The 17,598-nt window shown below is 41.8% G+C and overlaps 1 protein-coding gene across 2 annotated transcripts in view; it reads left to right on the top strand.

The window, feature by feature from the left end:
• Positions 1-17,598, top strand: part of fbxw8 (F-box and WD repeat domain containing 8) — a 30,238-nt gene that overhangs the window by 7,844 nt on the left and 4,796 nt on the right. For both annotated transcript variants that reach the window (XM_055920355.1, XM_055920356.1), the window contains exon 8: positions 3,383-3,510. In XM_055920355.1, the coding sequence (XP_055776330.1) occupies positions 3,383-3,510 (128 nt within the window). The remainder of the gene's footprint in view (positions 1-3,382; positions 3,511-17,598) is intronic.

The raw sequence follows: 17,598 nt of genomic DNA, 5'->3' as shown, positions 1-17,598 counted from the left end.
GTCTGGTGTCTGCGAGAGTCAGCAAGTCAGTCTCCAGGTCCTCATTACTACTCCCTCTCCCCTGCCAGGAGACCTACACCCCCAATTCCCCAATCCTTCCCTTGTTAGTGAACCTGGGGGTCTGGACATCTGCTCAGCTGCTCTCTACTGGGCTCTTGTTACCCTGTACCCTCCGGACACCCAGATAAATCTGGTAAAACCACAGGCGGCATGGCTTATAGACCTAACACAGAACACAACCATTACATAGATTACACAGAACAGAACCATTACGTACACAGAGTGTATATAACCTTCCTAATATTGAGTCGCACCACCTTTTGCCCTCAGGACAGCCTCAATTCATCTGGGCATGGACTCTACAAGGTGTCGAAAGCGTTCCACAGGGATGCTGGCCCATGTCGACTCCAATGCTTCCCTCAGTTGTGTGAAGTTGGTTGGATGTCCTACGGGTGGTGGAGCATTCGTGATACATAGGGGAAACTGTTGATCGTGAAAAACCCAGAAGCGTTGTAGTTCTTGACCCACTCAAACCGTTGCGCCTGGCACCTACTACCATATCCCGTTCAAAGGCACTTACTGTAAATCTTTGTCTTACCCATTCAGCCTCTGAATGGCACACATACACAATCCATGTCTCAATTGTCTCGAGGTTTCAACATCCTCCTTTAACCTGTCTCCCCCCTTCATCTATACTGTTTGAAGAGGATTTAACAGGTGACATCGATAAGGGATCATAGCTTTCATCTGGATTTACCTGGTCAGTCTATATCATGGAAAAAGCAGGTGTTCCTACTGTTTTGTACACTCAGTGTATATTTGTTCAGGGGAAAGTGTGACCTGTTCCGTTTGTCGTTTAGATAAATGTTCTTTATTCACTTCCGACCGGTTGCTTTGTAGGCATATCTTCAAACTCTTTGAGCGTAATATATGTCCATGTCAGTCTATGTTCTGTAGATCAACTTGTTTAAAAGCATTAGCTTAAAGCCCCCATGCAGTCTTTGTAATTATGTTTTTAAATCACCAATCTATGTCTAACAAATCACTGTGTGTGTTTATATCATGAAACTAACTCCAGAATATATTTGTAATAATTTATTACCCTGAGCCTCCTTTGGCCCTTGAATTGCTCAGTCTGTGTGGGCGTTCGGAAAGAAATGTGAAGATATTTACATACACAGCCCTGATTGGCTTATAGCATGGTCCAGGGCCCACCCCCTTACCCAGATGAACTGTCATTGGTCTATTATAATCAGATGACCTTGTGACATCATGATGTGGGCCAAAAGTTCCATCTCATCTGATGAGGCTGAAATTCCAGGATTTTTTTTCTTCTAACAGCTCTTACACAAAAAAGGCATTTATTGTAATTTTCACAATTTCAGAGTGTTATTTCGACCTCATAGTGTGGAAATATGAGGGAAAAAACAATAAAATCGCGTTTAACTGCACGGCCCCTTTAAACAATGCACCTGAAAGTCTAATGCAACATGAACTCATCAACTCATTGCATTATTTGACAATAGATAAGGGACATATGTGTTTGTTTACCAAACAAAGGGACTGGTGAAGTTAGGGACTGGTGAGTTAGGACAAATTATAGATTAGCGGTTCCTTTTTCCCCCCTAACTATCCCACTAGGAATCTGTCAGGCACATTAACCCGATGACTGCTGTAGCCAAGCCATGATTCCTTTCATCAACACATGCTGAAGTGCCCACTTAACTGGTTGGACATTAGCTTTAAACTGCCCTGATGGCTCCTCCACATAATAGCTGGTTTGGGATGCTTTTTAATCAAACCTCCTCCCAAAAAAGGTGATGATTAATCGAAAAAAATACATGCAGGCAGACGGCCCCCTTACCTCTCCTTCCCATTCATCCTACCCCCCCAGTCCAAATCCCATCAAGCTGTCATTTCAAAGTCTAATGTGTGTGTGTCTGTATGTCTGTCTGTGTGTGATTTTGGCATGCTCCGCTCAGGGCCATCTCACAATTAAGGCTATGTGGCCCAAATAGGAGATACAGAACAGCTGGCACTTTCTCAAGCCTTACATCATGCTGCCTGTTCTCTTTCCTCTTCATCTCTATCTCTCTCCCTCTTTCGGTTCCTCTCCATTTCTCTGACATACTCTCTTTCCTCTCCCCACTCTCTCTCGTATCCATCTTTCTCTCTCTCTGACTGGAGGGAACACAATTAATTGTTCTATTTGAATTAATAGGGATGTTTGCGGGTCAATTTCCCTCCTATCATTGTCAAACTTGTTTTAATTTAGCTTTGCAATACTGCATTCTTAGCTAAATCTTTTTGCAAAGAAAAGGTAGTGTTTATGGTTATTGACATGGAACCATTGCATTTCTTTGAGAGTATCTTAATTTCCCCACATTTGAGCATTCTTCTATGTTCACTCATTCATCCTGATAACCTGTTGGTATTGATCCAAGTACTGTGTTTGGCTCTCCGCATACCCACCCGAACTCAGTCTAGAATCTGTTACAAAGCATTGTCTTCTGCCTGTTAACTGCACAGAGATGAATTCCTTTGTAAATGCGAGGTGAAGGAAAGTGTTGTGAGAAGTCTATGAGCTCAGACAGACAGACAAAGTGTGAGGGATTCTCAGTGGGCTTTTAACTCGGCACACTTCTGAAAGGCATCTTGGGAGATTCATAATGGCATGCATAATTCAGTAGCTCTCAGACTTTGCCAATAGTGCTGTGTGTGTATTAGGGCGTGTTGGTGATAGAGCTGGGACGATAAACCGAAAATGAGCGACACCGACTGAACCAACCACCTATCGTGGACATTTTGCTGATATTGTTCCTTACGATAAGAAGCCTATACTAAAGAAATGTGAAGTTTGAAAGGAAATAAGTCTACTAATATGGGTGATTTGTTAATGGGACAATTGATAGCCACAACATTCAAAGTAATACTACTAGCCTAGTTTTAAGGTGATATAAAAAAAAATGTAGAACTGGTTCACATTAATGTTATAAACATGTCTTGCTATTTATCGTTATTGTGATAATTCTGTCAATTTATCGTGATATGGATTTTGTCCATATCGTCCAGCCCAGTGTGTGCATGACTAGAAAGTTGTGAAGATCAACTTGTCTTTACTGCCTTAAGTCTGACGCTGTTGCTGGATTTAGAGTACATTGTGAGTATGTACCCTGCTGTATCCACTACTGAATGACTCCCTCAATAGCATTTTATCTGCTCATATGCAGGTGCTGTCTAACTCTTGCTGCAGTGTTCAGGGATGAATAAATATGTCTGTAGCAACAGAAGCCATTGTCAAACAACTTCTATGTGTTGCCTTTGGTGCTAACTTTTGCAACAGTAGTGAATGAGTCTTAACTGTGTTGGTGTGTGTGTTCAGATCCAGGTGTACAGTCTAGAGACGGGCCAGTCGGAGATGTCTGTGGGGAACTCAGCGGGAGACTTCTCCTGTGTCAACCTGCGAGACAGCCCTCCTCACATGCTCGTCTGTGGAAACAAAGATAGGAGGTATGGGACCGCCGTATGTGTCACCACACCAGCTGGGTACACACACACACACACACACACACACACACATATAGGCACTATGGTGTTAAAATCTGTCTCACATACTTTTGTCTGACAAGTTTGAACACGACCGTAGTGCCTGTGGCTCCCTTGGGTATACCTTCCAGGTTCAAGTCAGATGCAATAACTCTTTATCACAACACAATTTTCCTCAACACACAATTACAACTGATTAGGAATATTGGAACGTGGAGGTGCAAATCACAGCGTACTTCTAGGGAGGAGGATCAGGTGTTTGCAAAGTTGTGAAAAGAAAAGCAATTTTTCACACCTCCACTGGCATACCTTGAAAAGCAAAACATCAAAATTGGTTATGAGAGAGAGAGAGAGAGGGGACCTAATTAATGATTGGAAGTGAAATACTGGACTCTTTGTGGAGAGGTAGGCAACGAGCGTCGGTCGGGGTGGATGGTGTGTTATCTGCAGCCAGCCCATCACCTGGGGGTATTTGTGAAGGAAACAGCAGGGTGGCAGACGATGGCAGTCTCCACATTGCTGTCCAGTGGCCTCGCCATTCAGCCGCTGTACACACACACACACACACACACACACACACACACACACACACGCCGCATCTGCAACCTGGCCGTCAGTATGGGGAAAGAAAGACACAAAAGAGAGCCATCCTCATCTGCACTTGTCCCTGACAGCGGGACAGGAGTTGGCAGGTGAAAGCATAGCACTTTTGGCAGAATCCTTACAAATCAAACTCCTTCACCAAATTCATCTGGCCTTAAGTAGACAGCCAAAAGCGAGGAAAGCATGTGTAGCACTACGTCTCGTTGGGCACAGCCGTTCTCGTAAGGTACGACCCCCATCTGCAAGAATAACAGACAAAGTAGGAGACTCTTACCTATGTCCCCCTCTCTGATTAAGTAGTCTTGTACGTAGTCAGTCGGAGGCCAACTTGGCTGTGACCATTTGGCCTTGTATGATGTGCCAGGGACAAAGGGGCACGAGGGAGATGAGAAGGCAGGCAGTGGGTCTGCTCTAGCTGTCCATTAGGATGGCCAAAGGCCAGGGCCTAATGCGTCTCCGTCTCTCTTCTCTCCTAATTAGTTGCTCTCTCACTCTCGTTCTGAAGTTTCTAGGGAGCAAACGAGGGTCCTGATAAGGCCGGGGCTGTCTGGAATACTGCCTTGATCATAATTGCCTGGGCCACATCTGAACAAACAGGAAGGATTTTGGGGACTGGGGAGGGAGAGAGGAAGGGATGGGGGGTGGAATGGAGAGCGAGCCATGGTTGTGCCCAGTGGTCCTGTACCCATAGGAAATAACAAACCACAACCCTAAAACAAAGAAAAATATACTGTCTGCTTTGTCTCCTCTATTAGCCTTTCCATTTCATTGAATCAAGTGTAATCTCATGTATTCTGTGGTAAAACGTTCCTAGTTTTAAACGTACCTTTATTGAGCTCAACTGACGTTAAAGGTCCAATGCAGCCATTTTTATCTCAATATCAACTCATTTCTGTGTAACAATGAAGCACCAATGAAGCACCTTACTATTTTCAATGAAAATGTTCAGAAAGAAACAAAAATTGCTTCTTAGCAATGGGCAATTGACCCTTCGCTAAGCCTTGCCACCTTTGGTTACTGTTGCAACCTCAGACAACATTTTCCTGGGAATCTCTGTTCCCAATTCAAACTACTGAAGAAAATAAAACTCACAACGATCTCCAACTGTGTTTTTAATACACAATCAAGTGAACACAGACTACACCTTGCTAGTCAGGAGACTATCAGGTATGTTGTGGTGGAATGTCATTACAATTGCTTCACGGGAACCTGGTACAGTGGCTAGCCACTGGATGGCTGAATGCACTGTCATGCACTCAAATCTACTTTTGGAGCTAACTAGTTCTCTCAAGTCGTATCCTGATGTCGACAGCAGATGATAGTTGGATTCATAATATAGCGAACTTAGCTAGCTAACATACATTTCGAGAAAACCAAGTTATATTAACTGGCTGGCTAGCTAGCGTTAACGTGTGGTTACTGATAACTGATAACTGATAAGAGACTGATAACTAGCTAACCAGCTGAGCTAGCTAACAATGTAACAAAAGTATAATTTCAGATTAGAAAAATACTCCAATAGGCTTTGCATTTCAGGAATCACCGGAGCAAGTACCCCAGGTACAATTGAGCTATTTTAAACAATTTAGCAATTTTTTTTATGAACTCAGTTTTGCCATAGCTCTCATTGGCTTTCATGCATTTGAAACGGGAGCTTGTCCGAGATGTCGGACTCGACGACAGTTGCTATCCATTGGTTGGCCAAAATTCTGGGGCGGGGCTTAGAGAAGGGTCAATTTCTCAAGCAATCATTTTGTTAGGACTGTGGGAGTGGTCTGGGTGGGGAGGGAAAACCAAAAATGTGTAATTGTTAGAGAGGCTATTAACTAATTTACTGCCTGGTGATGTCACCATGAAAGGCCAAAACTCTGACTCTTTTCAAACAGCTCTTACACTAAAAGGATATAATCATTTTCACAGTATTATTCCAACCTCAAAGTGTGGAAATGTATATAAAACATTGGAAAATCATGTTTTTGACTGCACTGGGCCTTTAAGATGACAGACACTCAAATACTTCAATGTCATTGCTAATCTGGTTTACAGCTTCACTCTCACATTACTGTGTTGTCTAGCCCCTTAGATGTTACGTCCCTTATTTGGGGGACTTAGAGCAGTTTTGGACCGGTTGCAACTGACATTTCTGTGTACAAAGTGCTCTGTGAACCAATGGATGCTGCTGAGGGGAGGACGGCTCATAATAATGGCTGGAATGGAGTCAATGGAATGGTATCAAACATATGGTTTCCATGTGGTTGATACAATTCCAGCGACTCCATTTCAGCCATTACTATGAGCCTTCCTCCCCTCAGCAGCCTCCACTGCTGTGACAGTCAAATGGTCCTGTGTCTTATAGTGCAAGAAAGCCCAATCTCTCTTCTTGCATGGCTGACTTAAAGTCTTAAAGGTTTCAGACTTCACATTTGCATAGGGAGTGACGTGTCACATTTTCTGGCCCCAAACACACCGCACACACAGATGGAAAAGGAAACAAACTTTTTTTACCCATAACTATTACAACAAAAGGAAAAATGTTAACAAAATATATATAATAATAATCAAATAAATTCCTACCCCTACCAGTCGTATATGTACAGTTGAAGTCGGAAGTTTACATACACTTTAAGTTCCTCCACATCAACAACAAGCTAGAATGGTCCAAACACACCAAGACAGTTGTGAAGAGGGCACGACAAAGCCTATTCCCCCTCAGGAAACTAAAAAGATTTGGCATGGGTCCTGAGATCCTCAAAAGGTTCTACAGCTGCAACATCAAGACCATCCTGACTGGTTGCATCACTGCCTGATATGGCAACTGCTCGGCCTCTGACCACAAGGCACTACAGAGGGTAGTGCGTATGGCCCAGTACATCACTGGGGCTAAGCTGCCTGCCATCCAGGTCCTCTACACCAGCAGTGTCAGAGGAAGGCCCTAAAATTGTCAAAGACCCTAGCCACCCCAGTCATAGACTGTTCTCTCTACTACCACATGGCAAGCGGTACCGGAGTGCCAAGTCTAGGACAAAAAGGCTTCTCAACAGTTTTTACCCCCAAGCCATAAGACTCCTGAACAGGTAACCAAACGGTTACCCGGACTATTTGTATTGTGTGTCCCCCCCCCCAACCCCTCTTTTACGCTGCTGCTACTCTCTGTTTATCATATATGCATAGTCACTTTAACTATACATTCATGTACATACTACCTCAATTGGGCCTACCAACCAGTGCTCCCGCACATTGGCTAACCGGACTATCTGCTTTGTGTCCCACCACCCGCCAACCCCTCTCTTTACGCTACTGCTACTCTGTGTTCATCATCTATGCATAGTCACTTTAACCATGTACTACATGTACATACTACCTCAATCAGCCTGACTAACTGGTGTCTGTATGTAGCCTCGCTACTTTTATAGCCTCGCTACTGTATATAGCCTGTCTTTTTACTGTTGTTTTATTTCTTTACCTACCTATTGTTCGCCTAATACCTTTTTTGCACTATTGGTTAGAGCCTGTAAGTAAGCATTTCACTGTCAGGTCTACACCTGTTGTATTCAGCGCACGTGACAAATAAACTTTGATTTGACTTAGCTTGGAGTCATTAAAACTTGTTTTTCAACCACTCCACAAATTTCTTGCTATCAAACTATAGTTTTGGAAAGTCGGTTAAGACATCTACTTTGTGCATGACACACGTAATTTTTCCAACAATTGTTTACAGACAGATTATTTCACTTATAATTCACTGTATCAAATTCCAGTGGGTCAGAAGTTTACATACACTGAGTTGACTGTGCCTTTAAACAGCTTAGAAAATTCCAGGAAATGATGTCATGGCTTCAGAAGCTTCTGATAGGCTAATTGACATAATTTGAGTCAATTGGAGGTGTACCTGTACCTGTTTCAAGGCCTACCTTCAAACTCAGTGTCTCTTTGCTTGACATCATGGGAAAATCAAAAGAAATCAACCAAGACCTCAGAAAAACGATTGAAGGCCTCCACATGTCTGGTTCATCCTTGGGAGCAATTTCCAAACGCATGAAGGTACCACGTTCATCAGTACAAACAATAGTATGCAAGTATAAACACCATGGCACCACACAGCCGTCATACCACTCAGGAAAGAGATGCGTTCTGTCTCCTAGAGGTGAACGTACTTTGGTGTGAAAAGTGCAAATCAATCCCAGAACAACAGCAAAGGACCTTGTGAAGATGCTGGAGGAAACAGGTAAAAGGGTATCTATATTCACAGTAAAACGAGTCCTATATCGACATAACCTGAAAGGCCACTCAGCAAGGAAGAAGACACTGCTCCAAAACCACCATTAAAAAAAACAGACTATGGTTTGCTCATGGGGACAAAGTTCCTACTTTTTGGAGAAATATCCTCTGGTCTGATGAAACAAAAATAGAACTGTTTGGCCATAATGACCGTCGTTATGTTTGGAGGAAAAAGGGGGAGGCTTGCAAGCCGAAGAACACCATCCCAATTGTGAAGCACGGGGGTGGCCGCATCATGGTGTGGGAGTGCTTTGCTGCAGTTGGGGCTGGTGCACTTCACAAAATAGATTGCATCATGAGAAAGGAAAATTATGTAGATATATTGAAGCAACATCTGAAGACATCAGTCAGGAAGTTAAAGCTTGGTCTTCCAAATGGACAGTGACACCAAGCATACTTCCAAAGTTGTGGCAAAATGGCTTAAGGACAACAAAGTCAAGGTATTGGAGTGGCCATCACAAAGCCTTGACCTCAATCCTTTAGAAAATGTGTGGGCAGAACTGAAAAAGCGTGTGTGAGCAAGGAGGCCTACAAACGTGACTCAGTTACACCAGCTCTGTCAGGAGGAATGGGCCAAAATTCACCCAACTTATTGTGGGAAGCTTGTGGAAGGCTACCTGAAACGTTTGACCCAAGTTAAACAATTTAAAGGCAATGCTACCAAATACTAATTGAATGTATGTGAACTTCTGACCCACTGGGAATGTGATGAAATAAATAAAAGCCTAAGTCATTCTCTCAACTATTATTCTGACATTTCACATTGTTAAAATAAAGTGGTGATCCTAACTGACCGAAGATGGAATTGTTACTAGGATTAAATGTCAGGAATTGTGAAAAACGGAGTTTAAATGTATTTGGCTTAGATGTATGTAAACTTCCGACTTCAATTGTATGTCTGTAGTCTATCAGGCCATTACATATTGTTTTCACTTTCTATCTCTGAGAGAAAATGTCCCCAGATGTCAGAAAAGGTAGCGAGTTTACCATTCATTTTATAAATCATTCATCATTCAAATGAAGCTGTTTCTGCCAAGGCCACATACCATTCCTTAAGACGGATGGTCCTTCTCCCTCCAGTGTCTTTGTATGACTCTTTTGGCTGTGGTTAGAGCAACTTTTAGCCAGTTTAAACACGAGCTTCTCAGTCCATCAATATCCTTAGTGATATTCAGTAGTAGCAAAGCAGGATTTACAAGTATTGTGGTACACAGAATATCCCCAATCTTTTCCATTACCTTCCGCCAAAAGGTATGTAAGCTTGGACAGTCACAGAACATATGGATCATGTCACCTCTACTTAACTGACATTTTCAGGATAGTCTGGATTCTATCAAACCTATTCTGTTCAACCTCAGAGGAGTCCAATAAATCCTATTGAACACTTTAAATTGAATCAGCTTGGACCGGGCATCTCTCATAGGGAGGAGCATCTGTTGTACTATTATATTCCATTCCTCCTCTCCAAATGTTACCTCCAGGTCTTTTTCCCATACATCCTTTAGACCCTTACAAATTTCATTAAATGCACCTATAGGGTGGCTGTATATAAGCCCTTCGGTATGTGGGAATTTGCATAGGATTTCTATCTTAACGCTTATATCGGAATGTACTAGGAATTTGTTGTTGTTTTGTCCTACTTAAGCTGGAAATACCTCCAAAAGTCCTGTTTCTGTATTATACTTGGACCTCAGCTCTTCAAAAGAGGTGAAAGTGTTTTCTTGATACAGACAACCAATGTTCTTTATCCCCTTTCTATACCAACCTTTCCAGAAAACCATGTGTCCCCCTATTTTCAATTTAGGGTTGTTCCATAACGAAGCATAGCTTATCAAGAAAGGTGAAGATCTCTCTCTCTCTTATGAATCTGGCTCCATATATTTTTAGTATGGGACTGTATTGGATTCTGGCAGTGGTGGGCCGTCAGGGCCAGCAAGGCCTTCTCTGCTGGCCTAAACATCATCAGAATATAAAAAAATGTAAAATATATTTTCCCACAAATATGTATTAAATTATTCCCCAGAGTAAGAGTTATACTCTTCATTTCATAGCTTTCCTCTTGGTTGCACTGCTTCCAGCCCCAGGTTGAGATTTGGAGGGCTGGTCTTTATGTTAGATCTTTTATCCAATCATATTCAGCCATCATGTGTTGCCAGGGGTCTAAAATCTGCCCTCAGGCCTTCAGAATCAACAGTGCGGGCGCTTGTAGCTTATAGTGAATGGAAATGAAAATTTGGTGTCAACCAATCAGAGTTGGCTATTGTACGCCTGCTGGCTGGCTCCAGTGTTACACAGAAGCCAGCTAGCAGGTGTAGTGCGTGCACGTCTTTTGATTGGATTACCAATATTGAGAGGCAGGTCCTATGGGCAGATCTAGGAAACTGAATTTGATAAACAAATTAATTCGCGTACTACTAAGCTGTTTTTTCAACCCACAATGGCGGAAGGAGGAGAAGATATCGATTTGGTCGAGGATACAATTATAACGCCATTCTCAAGACAAACTTTTCAAGAAAAGTTAGACATTGTAAGGAGAGGTCGCCCAACGCTACAAAGCCTGTCACAGGCGGGAAAGGGTTTCCAACTATGAGCGCTATCAATGGCTCACAGGCTCCGAGAAGCACTGCAAACTGTACTGCTGGGAATGCCTATTATTTGCAAGTGATCGATTTGGTGCTTGGAGCCACACTGGCTTTGCAAACTTGAGTTGTCTAACCAAGGCAGCAACGAGACACCAAAGTACGGCTGGGCACTTACAAGCAATGGTGCTTTTGAAAACTTTTGGGGACACCGGAGTGGATCTACAGCTCAACGAACAAGCGCGCAGGGCAACGGAGCTGCATAATGAAAAGGTGAAGGGAAATATTGAAAAGACTCATTGATTGTGTCATGTTTTTGGGTAAACACTGTTTACCCAAAAATGTAAATTTGTCAATTTCAAGGTGACGCAACGCCTGGTTATACTGCGTTTCTGTCTAAATGTATAGTGTCTAGAGCCATGGCATCATAATGATGGTAATAAGAGGTGGATTAATTCGGGTGGGACTGTGTAGTACCTCACTGAAGGCCAAGGCCCCAGGCCCACGGCACGCCACTGGATTCTGGAGTCCCACCTTTTGTTGTCTCAAATAATCTGATGCCCCAAATGGGGCATTAAGTTCTTCCTCTATGTCCACCCAGATTGGCCTAGTCGAGTTCTCAATAAAGAGAGAGACTATTTGGTAAGTTACAAAGACTTCTTAATACAATTGCATGTTAGGGAGCTTTATTCCTCCCTACTCAGTCTTTGCCTGTAATCGCGCTAGTTTCATCCTGGCCTTTTTACCGGCCCAACAAACTCAGTAATATTTTTGTTCTTGGATTTAAAAGTATAGACAGGTATGGATAGTGGTAACATGCTGATGACGTAATTCAGTTTAAGAGCTATGACCATCGTTATAACCTTTATCCTACCCCATAATGAGATTTATACTTTATCCCAGCTCTTAAACTGGAGTTGAATTTTGTTCAATTGTGGGTCAAGATTTTCAGAAATCATGTTCTCTAGACCACGATCCCCAGGTACCTCCAGTTTTTAGGGACCCATTGAAACCTCCAGCTGAGGAAATCATTTCTCAGATAACGTTTTGATAGAGGCATTACTTCAGATTTGGTCCAGTTTTACTTTATAGCCCGATATCTCTGAGAATGCATTTACAAGGTCCAGTAAAGGCGGAATGGAGAGTTGGGGGTCTGATATTAATAGTAATATGTCGTCTGCATAATGCAGTAGTTTATTCTCCATACCTCCCATATTAATCCCTTTGATTGACTGATGCAGCCTAATAGCTTTTGCTAATGGTTCTAATGCTACAATAAATAGGAGGGGCAAGAGACAGTCACCTTGTTTCGAGCCTCGTCCTACAGAAAATGGAGATGATCGTAGTCCGTTAGTGACTACTATGGATTTGGGGTCGTTGTACAAAAGTTTAATAATATTCTGAAAGCCCTGTCCAAATCTAAATGTATTTATAGTATAATGCAGGTAGTCCCAGCCCACCCTATCAACGGCTTTCTCTGCGTTTAGGGACAAATCTTTTGCCTTCCAGATGACATGCAGGCGTCTACCATTATCAGATGAAGTTCTGCCTTCCACAAATCCCACCTGATCTGGATTTTTGATTTTCTTAATGATATGATTCACCCTCATAGCCAGAAGTTTGTAAACAATTTTCATCATAATTTATGGTGGACAGTAGCTCCCACACTCATGGGGATCCTTTCCCTTTTTGAGGATTAGGGTGATTACTGCATCACTCATAGAAGGTGGGAGCTCACCTGTGTCAATCGATGTGTTAAATGTTTTCAATATTTCTGGGCTAAGCTGCTCTGCAAACCTTTTATAGAAATCACTAGATATCCCATCCAACCCTGAAGTTTTACCACTGGGTGCTTGTCTTATAGTTTCGGTCAATTCCTCCAAAGTAATAGGGCGGTCGTGCCAATTCCTGTCTTCCTCTGTTAATTTAGGAAGGTTCAGATTCTGAAAGAATGCCTCTGCTTTCTGCATATCTAAAGGACCGTCTGAAATATAAAGTTCCTGAAAGAAGTCTCGAAATATTGTTTATTTCTTTATGATTTGTAATCAGCTTGCCTGTCTTATTTCTGATTCCACCTATTTGCCGAGGTGTTTCTCTAGATTTTCAATTGACTGGCCAACAGTTTTCCTGCCTTTTCACTAGATTCGTACCATCTCTGTTTCAGCCTGTACAGGGAATATTCCGCTTTTTTACTGAATAAAATATTCTGCTCTTATTTGGTGTTTGTCAGATTTACCAGAGAAATGTTGCTAGGATTGGACCAATATTCCCTCTCCAGCATTTTAACATCTGTTTCAAGTTTATCAATTTTCTGTTTATTTAATTTCTTAATGGTAGTTGATCTTTGTGTCATTACTCCACGTATGTAAGCTTTAAAAGCTTCCCAGACATGTACCTGTTTCGCACTATTGTTGTTTGTTTCAAATAATATCGTAAAGTGTGTTTTAAGGAATTCACAAAACGCCTTGTCCTGTAAGAGGCTGGTGTTCATTCGCCAATATTTAAAATTGTATCTTTCGTCTCCTATTCCAACAGTCAGATCAATGGGTGCATGATCTGTCGTAGCTATCTTGCCCACATTGTAAGCACCCACTTTATCTATGAGAGAGTGTGAGATCAGAATGTATTCGATGCATGAATAAACAGTGTGCCTATTTGAAAAGAATGTGTAATTGCGAGCGGTGGGATTGATCAATCTCCATATATCATAAAGACCAACATCTTTACACAGTATTTTAATTTCTTGAGTTTGAGGGCCTGGTTAGACCAGTTTTGGATTTATCTAAAAAAGCATCAGGGACCTGATTTATAATCACCCCCCTCAGTACCAGAGGAAAACCACCGAAATCCAGTATTATTTTGTTAAGTTGAAGGAAGAAGTCTGGGTGCTCTTCATTTGGAGCACAAGTATTTCCCAATATTATATTTTGTCCTGAAATCTTTACAAGTAAAATCAAGATTCATCCCTATTTGTCCGTAAACTCTTTTTCCACTTGAACATGTATACATTTGGAAATTAGAATAGAGACACCTCTTTATTTTGGTTGAATGTATTATGGTAAGCACTACCCACCCATCTGTCTCCCACCCTAGGAGGGAGCATCCTTTTTCCAGTAAGTGGGTCTTTTGGAGCATAATCGCGTCGGAGTGTTTTTTTGAAGATAATCCAATAATTTACGTATTTTTAAATATGAACCTAGTCCGTTCACATTCCAAGACGTAACTTTAATCACATTGGTCATTATCGGAAAGGCTGTAAATATATTATTACCACAACATGACGAGTGTTAGAATATTTTAAATCTATGCGTTTCTGATAGCCACTGCTTAGCGAATCAATGAAAGTGAAGAACTGGTAATATCCCCCCGCCCAGAACACTATACTTTCCATAAAACCAATATGTTATAAAGATCCCCCAACTCCACAAGGTACAAAAAAAGGAACATACAAAATACAAATCTCCCTCCCCCCTAAACCAGGCCTTCATCCGTGTGAAGTGTCCCGAGGTCTTCCGAGCGCTGATGCTCCAACTAGAGCATGTTTTACCAACGCCAAATATAGGCATGAACGCATACATTTTGAAATGACAAATATGACCTGTCATAGAGGTGACATAAATCAATCAAAACATCGAACATAAAGATCGTTATTCTCTCAAAGAGAAGAGATTACCTTTCTCGTGGAGACATGAACTGTATAGATCCAAAAGACAGGAATGTAAACTGAGGTCAGCCACAAAAGAGAGACCGGTATAAGTCATAATAATGATAAAATAAACTGACTAACACTTTGGCTTGCGCCCATCACTCATGGCACGAACACACCTGTTGTGGTCTATATTGACCCACTATTGCTGTTATTAGAATGAAAACTTAATATATGTTTATCCCCACTATAGCCATAATACAGAATGATATGCTTGGACTATAGTCCTGTTTAATCTAGTACTATAATGATGTCAGCTGTAAACCAGAAAGATAAATTATAGGCGGCATTCATAGAATAAACACTCAATGAGACTGTTACTCACAACATGGGAAGTTATATCGCCTTAGAGAAAAATGTTAGTCCATCCGTGATGAACCATTACCACCATGCGTAACTTCCATAGACTACCACACTACTCAATTTGTTTGACCTCATTGACGTCCATGACACAATTATTTGCCTCTTTTGGGTCTGTGAAACGACGTAATGATCTTCTCAAAGTAACCCAGAATACGGCAGGATATTGCAACGAGTATTTCAGTCCCCGTTTCAAGCAAAAATGCCTCACCTCCGTGAATGCATCTCTCTTGTCTTGAACTCTTTGGAAAAGTCAGGGAAAACTCCACTTTTGTCTCCTTCCATTGAAAGGTCCTATGCTCTTTGGCTCTGAGCCGGACCTTCTCCCTGTCAGTGTATCGTAAGAATTTCACCAGGATAGGCCGGGGGTTGCGTAGGGCTGGTCCTGGGTGCAGTGTCGTCGGTTTCCGATGTGTTCTCTCGATGGGCATGTTAACTTAACATCCTCCGGTGTTATCAAATAGGTTGCGTAAAATGTCTTTCACACAATCTTCCGTATTTATGTGAATTTCGGGAAACTCTCTGATCCAAAGTGTGTGTCTCCGACTGTTATTTTCCTGGTATTGAAGTTGTTCTTCGATCAGTCTCCATTTTTTCAACAGTGTCGTTTAGACGGTTGTTCTTTATCCTCCGATGTTGATATTCTCTCTTCTGCGTGTGTAACTTGGTTGTCGAGTGTGTCCACTTTTGCTTTCAGTGCACCCACTGTATGTTTTATTTCAGCCACAACTTCGCTCACTCGCAATTTTCTCTTCGAGATTTTTGTTCATTTTGCGAATCTCATTTAGAACTGGGTCATCAGGTTGTTCTTCACCGCCATTTTCCTTGCTAGCTGCAGGTAGAGATGATATTTGTGTTTTTAGTCAAAAGTATTTGCTTATTATGTGCATTTCTAAGTATTTTTTTCCATGTAACCGATGTTTTGGACAATTAGTTAACAAAATGTGTAAATAGGCGTTGAATAATTAGTTAAAATATAGTTGGAGCTATAGTTAGCTGCTGCTCCTCGCCACATCGTCGCCGGAAGTCAATAATTTGTTCTTAACTGACTTGCTTAGTTAAATAACGTTTAAATAAATAAAAATTGTCCGTATATATCCGATACGGGATTGTGTCGAGGCTGGGGAAGGGTACCAAAAACAATTCTGCAGCATTGAAGGTCCCCAAGAACACAGTGGCCACAGGGGGGGGAATTAGTCAAGCTAGCTAGCTTTTGACCACGATTGTTTGACCCCGATTGGTGCTTATTTGACAAAGATACAGTAGTTCAAGTGATGGCCGCCTGTGTCATCGGCATGCCATGAAGGCGTCGCTCTCTGACCAAATATAGTGTCCTTAAGTATATACTACACCCCTAATGAAATAGTGAAGTCTTGTTACCTTCTAGGATCTCTGAGGAATAGATACGAACGTAATTTGACTCGTTGAAACAACGTTTAGGGCGAGATTTTCTGATTCCTTTCTTTGCAAATTGAATGAGTGGAAATACAAAATCGACCGTGCCAGCTATATGGACTTTTTTAGGATATGAAAAAGGATTTAATCTAACAAAACAACACCTCATGTTATCTCTGGGACCCTTTGGATGATAAATCAGAGCAAGATTTCTGAATGCAAGTACACATTTCACCTTCAGAGGTGAATTTATCAAACTTATCGCGGTGAAAAAACGGTTTTGTTGTTAGGAGCTCTCCTCAAACAGTAGCATTGCAATTTTTCGCATGTAATGGCTACTATAATTTGGACAGTACAGTTATATTTACATGTTTTTAGGCTTTTAGCTAATATAAGACACTTCTATGTACCGACATTTGTCTTTACTCTAAAATATGCAATCTTGACATAACGCGCTGAAGGATTTACAACTATCCTCTCTGTGGTGATGGTTTTAAAAGTTATTAAATCTTACGTAGGCTAGTAGTCTATTAAACTTGGCTGTGGCCAGAGTTATGGAAGCTCTGTAGCCACGGTGATTTAAGCTATCTGATTGGGCAGCGCAGTAGGTGCACTCGATTTAGTCACAGATTTGCCAGGTCCGCCAGGTAGGCGGAGTTTGTCTCATGGGAAAACTTTGCTTACCCGGTGCGCAGGACTTTTGAATCAAGTGCACGTACGGTAACAGCTCAACACGAATTTAAAAAAGGAGCGCAAGCCTTTATTGTTTGTTGACTTTTCTACAGAAATATATGGTGATCGACTAGGAATGCCTTGAAGATCGACCAGTCAATTGCGATCGACCGGTTTGCAACCACTGACTTAGCGGATGCAGCAATACTATACTGAACAAAAATATAAACGCAACATGCAACAATTTCAAAGATTTTACTGAGTTATATTTCATATGAGGAAATCAGTGAATTGAAATAAATTCATTAGGCCCTAATTTATGGATTTCTCATGACTGGGCAAGGGCCCACCCACCTCATGACTGGGCCTTGGAGGGTATAGGCCCACCCACTTGGCAGCCGGGCCCACCCAGTAGGGAACCCAGCTAATCAGAATGTTTTTCCCAACAAAACAGACTTT

Source organism: Salvelinus fontinalis, chromosome 4 (genome assembly GCF_029448725.1).
Source record: "Salvelinus fontinalis isolate EN_2023a chromosome 4, ASM2944872v1, whole genome shotgun sequence".
In the NCBI taxonomy this organism is placed as follows: Eukaryota; Metazoa; Chordata; class Actinopteri; order Salmoniformes; family Salmonidae; genus Salvelinus; species Salvelinus fontinalis.
Note: the sequence above shows the minus strand (reverse complement) of the source record. Positions and strands in the feature narration are given on the sequence as shown.